Below are 4,947 nucleotides of genomic sequence, written 5' to 3' on the forward strand. Positions count from 1 at the left end.
TAAACTATTATTCTTCACGTAACAAAATACAAATGCAAAGGAAAATATATGAGACATCGAAACAGAATACTTTATGTTTATCGGTAGAATATCCAAATAGACATGGTGGTCTATTTCGATGTATTGCTTTCCTATTTCGACGTGATCCAAGACATCAAGCCTATTTCGATTATTTATCATTATCATATGTCTCTAGATATATATTGTAATACTCAATATTTATCATTGATATCAAGTAGAATTATACCTACTTTCAGGTGACTGGAATCAAAACCTGAAAAACCAATAAACCATGCGATATAAGGAGTTATCTAAACCTAGTGTGAGACATAAGTTAATATTAAGAAAAGATGAGATGAGAGATCAGGGTCCCTATCATAGTTGTTTATGTTGGAATATCAGGGTTTACGAACAGATACACTTGCCAAATGCTGGAACAAGTCTTACTTTTATTCATCACAACTTAAACAGGAAACGATAAAGGGAAACATATTGGTAAATACAAAAGACATAACAAACTTTATTTATTTTATTTTCTGAACATATGGCTAAAGAGTTGCAATCCCAGATTACTCAGCACAACTTGAACCAGCTAGCTTCTTCAAACGTCTACTAACCGCTACCTGCTTCATCAGTTTGTAGCCTTCAAATAAACACCAATGCTATCAATATAATAACCCGCAAGGCCGTAAAATCCAGCAAATGAACCCGCATTCCATGGTACTGTAAACGGAGTCCCTCTTACGTCACCAAATGGCCCATGGGTTTTTTTATTGGTCATGAATGATATTGACGAAACTACTGTGAGACCCGCATAAGTTCCCCTAGACAATGCAATTGTCCCACTAATGCCATTAATTTCTTCGTCCCCTTCGAATGTAATCTGATCAATTATGAAAGATTAGATTTAAAAACATTATGATGCATGCATCGTTTCTGTTAACTTGTTTAAGTCGGCAACTTTTTACCTCAGAAACATTTTCTCCACCATTCCAACCACCCATCTTTTCAGAAGTGTATGTTAAGTCTCCGTATTGTGCGGTGAACATCAGAGAGTATATGAGATCGCCATGATCAATGGTTATCTTCGTCAAGTGATAAGTTGGCTCAAGTTTGAAAGACCAATTGTTTTGCGGACCTGCAGGAAGAGTTTTTCCCCATGTTCCGATCTTCAAGATTTGTCTCAAATAGACACCAATGCCATCAATATAATAGCCAGCAAGGCCGTAAAACCCGACTAACGAGCCATTCTCCCAAGGTAAGGAGAACTCAGAACTGGTTGCTCCACCAAAAGGTCCATGGGTGGTCTTGTTCGTTACAAAAGACAGTGAAGAAATTATTGTATACGGAGCTTTAGTACCAACGCTTCCTTTAATTCCAACTATTTCCTCGTCCGAGTCAAGCGTCACCTGTGCCAACAAGATGGTATATTATTACGTTTCTTAAAGCGCGTTGATTAAGTTAAGACATATGCGTTCACCTCCGAAACTGTTTGTCCACCATTCCAACCACCAAATTTGTTAGAAGTGTTGACCACACCTCCAGCAGCTTCAGTGGTGAACATGAGAGAGTATATCACATCATCACCATGATCAATGATTATCTTTTTCAGCCTCTGGCCTTGATCAAGTTCAAAAGACCACTCATTCTGAGGACCTCCGCTTTGTTTTCCCCAAAGTCCTACCGGAATAAATCCCGCTCTTTGCTTGATGTTCACGTTTTGTAGTACTCCTGCCATACTGTATAGTATTAAAGAGTGAGAGAGAGAGATTCAGAACTTAACATAAATATAACATGAATTTGGCTAATTAGTCATACCTTTTCAGCCCTTCTTTTGATCTAAATTAGCTGTGTCTTGATGTGGAAGAAGCTGGCATAAGGTCCCGTGCATTTATATGCAAACACTGGTACCTACCATCTAGTAAATTATTCACAGAGGATGTATTACTTATTCCCCCCTTGTGTGCTTTTAATTAAAAAAAAGGTCTTTTAGCTCACATGTTCAATGCCATTACCTTTTTATATATAACGTGTTGCTACATAACTGAATTCAAAACCTATTGATATACATGGGGGCAAACAAATGGAACACCGTAAAAGATTCTTTATGAATTCGATAAATAGTTTAATTAATTGTAATACAACGTGCACCAACCAAACGGAATATATATTATGGCACATCGGATTTGGATTTGCTACAATGCATGAGCTCCTTAAATAATCAAATATCAATAATTATACATAATACATTTTTGGATGATTAAGTATGTTTAATTTATAAAGTACAAAAATAATTAAAACAACTACGAGAACCGGATCCAAACCGGTTTCTCAAAAACGAATTTAACTTCTAGAATCTCAAAGTGGTATAAAGACGCGGATCTTGTGTTGTGGCAGCTTCATTGGGGCAGCAATGACATATCGTATATGTAATTTGTTTTAACTCTGAATCTCGCAAGCTCCTATGAGTTGATTCCTCAGACGTCAATGGCGTATCACTTTGTTGCGTGATGGTGTGACAAGTTGACTATTTATACAAATATATTGTGCAATTGGCCACATAAAATTAAAATAGTTGTACAAATCTATCCTTTGATAATTTGGTTCGAAAATGGTGTTTGCCAACATATATAAACCCACACATTGGTATATCAAGTCGCGGATTCTTTACACCATTTGTGTTACAGTATTTTATTTTATTTTTAATAAAATTTTTGTTCTTATTAGCTATTACCCGTTACCATACGACTTATTTGACTATATATTTGTTAGATATTAATTTCTCAAGGTGAGGGGCCATTAAACCTAAAAGTCGCTTTACAAACCTAGTAAGGTCATTGTACAAACCTAGTAAGGTTCTATTTGGGAAATGCTTGTTATTTTTAGTTATGTTTTATACAGAATTTTAATTTAATACTGATTGTAGTGATTATAATTATGATAAAATATATATGGAACCCATATTTTTTATTTTAATTATAATAAAAACTATGATGGTGATACTTATAGAAATGGTTATAATAGTTATAGTCTTAGTTATAATACTTTTGTACATATAATTGTGATAATAATGGTATTAATATCTAATAAAATTTAAGAAATGATTATCATGAAAACTTTACAAATATCCGATGTGGTATAGGTGAAAATTTGGGTTTAACGCCAGAAGTCTTAAGTTAAAATCCGATCCCAACCAGATTTTATCGTAGTGGGCCGGTTTTCCAAAAAAATGGTGCTGGTGGGTTTGTGCTACACAGCGCTGTCAGTCGTCACTGGCGTATGTAGTTATCTTTTACCATTGGGTAACCCTATATCGCCAAGCTTTTATTCCGTTGGCCGTTAATAAATAAAATAATAATAAATATGTTACAAATAATAATAACAATAATAATAATAATAATAATAATAATAATAATAATAAATAATAATAATAATAATAATAATAATAATAATAATAATAATAATAATAATAATAATAATAGTTGTCGTATTAGTAGTTACAGCAACACTAGCAGTAATAATAGTTTTAAAAATAATTGTATATAGTGTTGTTATTAATAATTATAATATTAATAGCGTTGAATATACATTTATCTATCGTATCGACAATAGCTTTGGTTAATGTTATATTTATAACTAGATTCTTAGAAATGTTCACTACCTCTAGTGGTGAAGAAGAGACAGTATATCACCCCATCAGCTCGTGATGATCAAGTTCAAAAGGCCACTCATTTTAAGGACATCCACTTTGTTTTCCCCAAAGTTCTACGAAAATAAAATACTAATATTTATACACAATACATTTTAATACATATATATGCTGTATGAGCTCGACAATTATTTAAATACTATTATTTATACATAATACATATTTGGTTAATCACAGCAAAAAAAAAAAAAAAAAAAAAAAAAATCGTCATACACAAACACATGTGGTGCAATAATATATTGTTCTTGGTTAAATTTTATTAGAAATTATCAGTAAGTTGTTTAAAATTTGCACACAAAACACTAAGTAGGTTCAATTTATAAAGTATAAAAATAATTAAAAAAAAAACTACCAGAACGTCTCAACCCGGTTTCTCAAAAACGAATTTATTTTCTAGAGTCTCAAAGTGGTAAGACGGATTTGGTCCTATGGCAGGTTCACTGGTCCTTTATATCTTATATGTAATTTGTTTTACCTCTGAAAGCTTTCCTCAGACGTAAATGGTGTAGCACTTTGCGTGATTATGTTACCGGCTGACAAATTATATAAAATATATTATGCAATTAGCCATATGAGTTTAAATATGTGTATAGATCCATCCTACAATAATATGTTTCACAAATGAGTGATGGTGTGTGCCCACATAAACTCACACACACCGGTATATCAAGTGGCACATATTTTAAGCTACTTGTTTGTTTGTTTGTTTGTTTGTGCTGGGTAGTACTACTTAGTATATTTAGTATATGACTAATTCAAAATCTTATCTCTTTGTATAATTAATACACATGGGAACCATGGTAAAAGATGCTTTATGAGTTTGATTAATAGATTAATTAATAGTAATACAACATGCACCAACCAAACGAAATATATATTATGGCACATCGGATTTGGATTTGCTAAAATGCATGATCTCCTTAAATAATCAAATATTAATAATTATACATAATACATTTTTGGATAATTACACCCGATAGAAAATATGTATATACTAACACACATGTTCGGATAATCTCTCGTCCTAGGTTTGAGTATATTACAAGTTATCATTTGGTTGGTGAAAAATTACACAATAAACACTAAGTAAGTAGATTTAACTAATAAAGTATAAAAACAATTAAAAAAAAAACTACCCGAATCGGTTCCAAACCGGTTTCTCAAAAACGAATTTAACTTCTAGAATCTCAAAGTGGTATAAAGAGGCGGATCTTGTCCCCTGGCAGCTTCGTTGAGGC

General features: G+C 32.6%; 1 protein-coding gene across 2 annotated transcripts; it reads right to left on the minus strand.

Moving 5' to 3' along the window:
- Positions 1–363: 363 nt before the first annotated feature.
- On the minus strand, positions 364–1,848 carry LOC110908293 (mannose/glucose-specific lectin). Of its 2 annotated transcripts, none has more exons than XM_035982685.1 (4): positions 1,819–1,848; positions 1,481–1,731; positions 969–1,409; positions 364–883 (listed from the first exon to the last, which is right to left on the minus strand). In XM_035982685.1, the coding sequence occupies exons 2-4, from the start codon at positions 1,562–1,564 to the stop codon at positions 632–634; spliced, it is 777 nt and encodes a 258-aa protein (XP_035838578.1). In that variant the 5' UTR covers positions 1,565–1,731; positions 1,819–1,848; the 3' UTR covers positions 364–631. The 2 variants fall into 2 exon arrangements, with proteins under 2 accessions (XP_035838578.1, XP_022008905.1); XM_022153213.2 differs by having other exon boundaries at positions 1,481–1,739; positions 1,819–1,838.
- Positions 1,849–4,947: the final 3,099 nt, after the last annotated feature.

Source organism: Helianthus annuus, chromosome 14 (assembly GCF_002127325.2).
Source record: "Helianthus annuus cultivar XRQ/B chromosome 14, HanXRQr2.0-SUNRISE, whole genome shotgun sequence".
Lineage (NCBI taxonomy): Eukaryota > Viridiplantae > Streptophyta > Magnoliopsida > Asterales > Asteraceae > Helianthus > Helianthus annuus.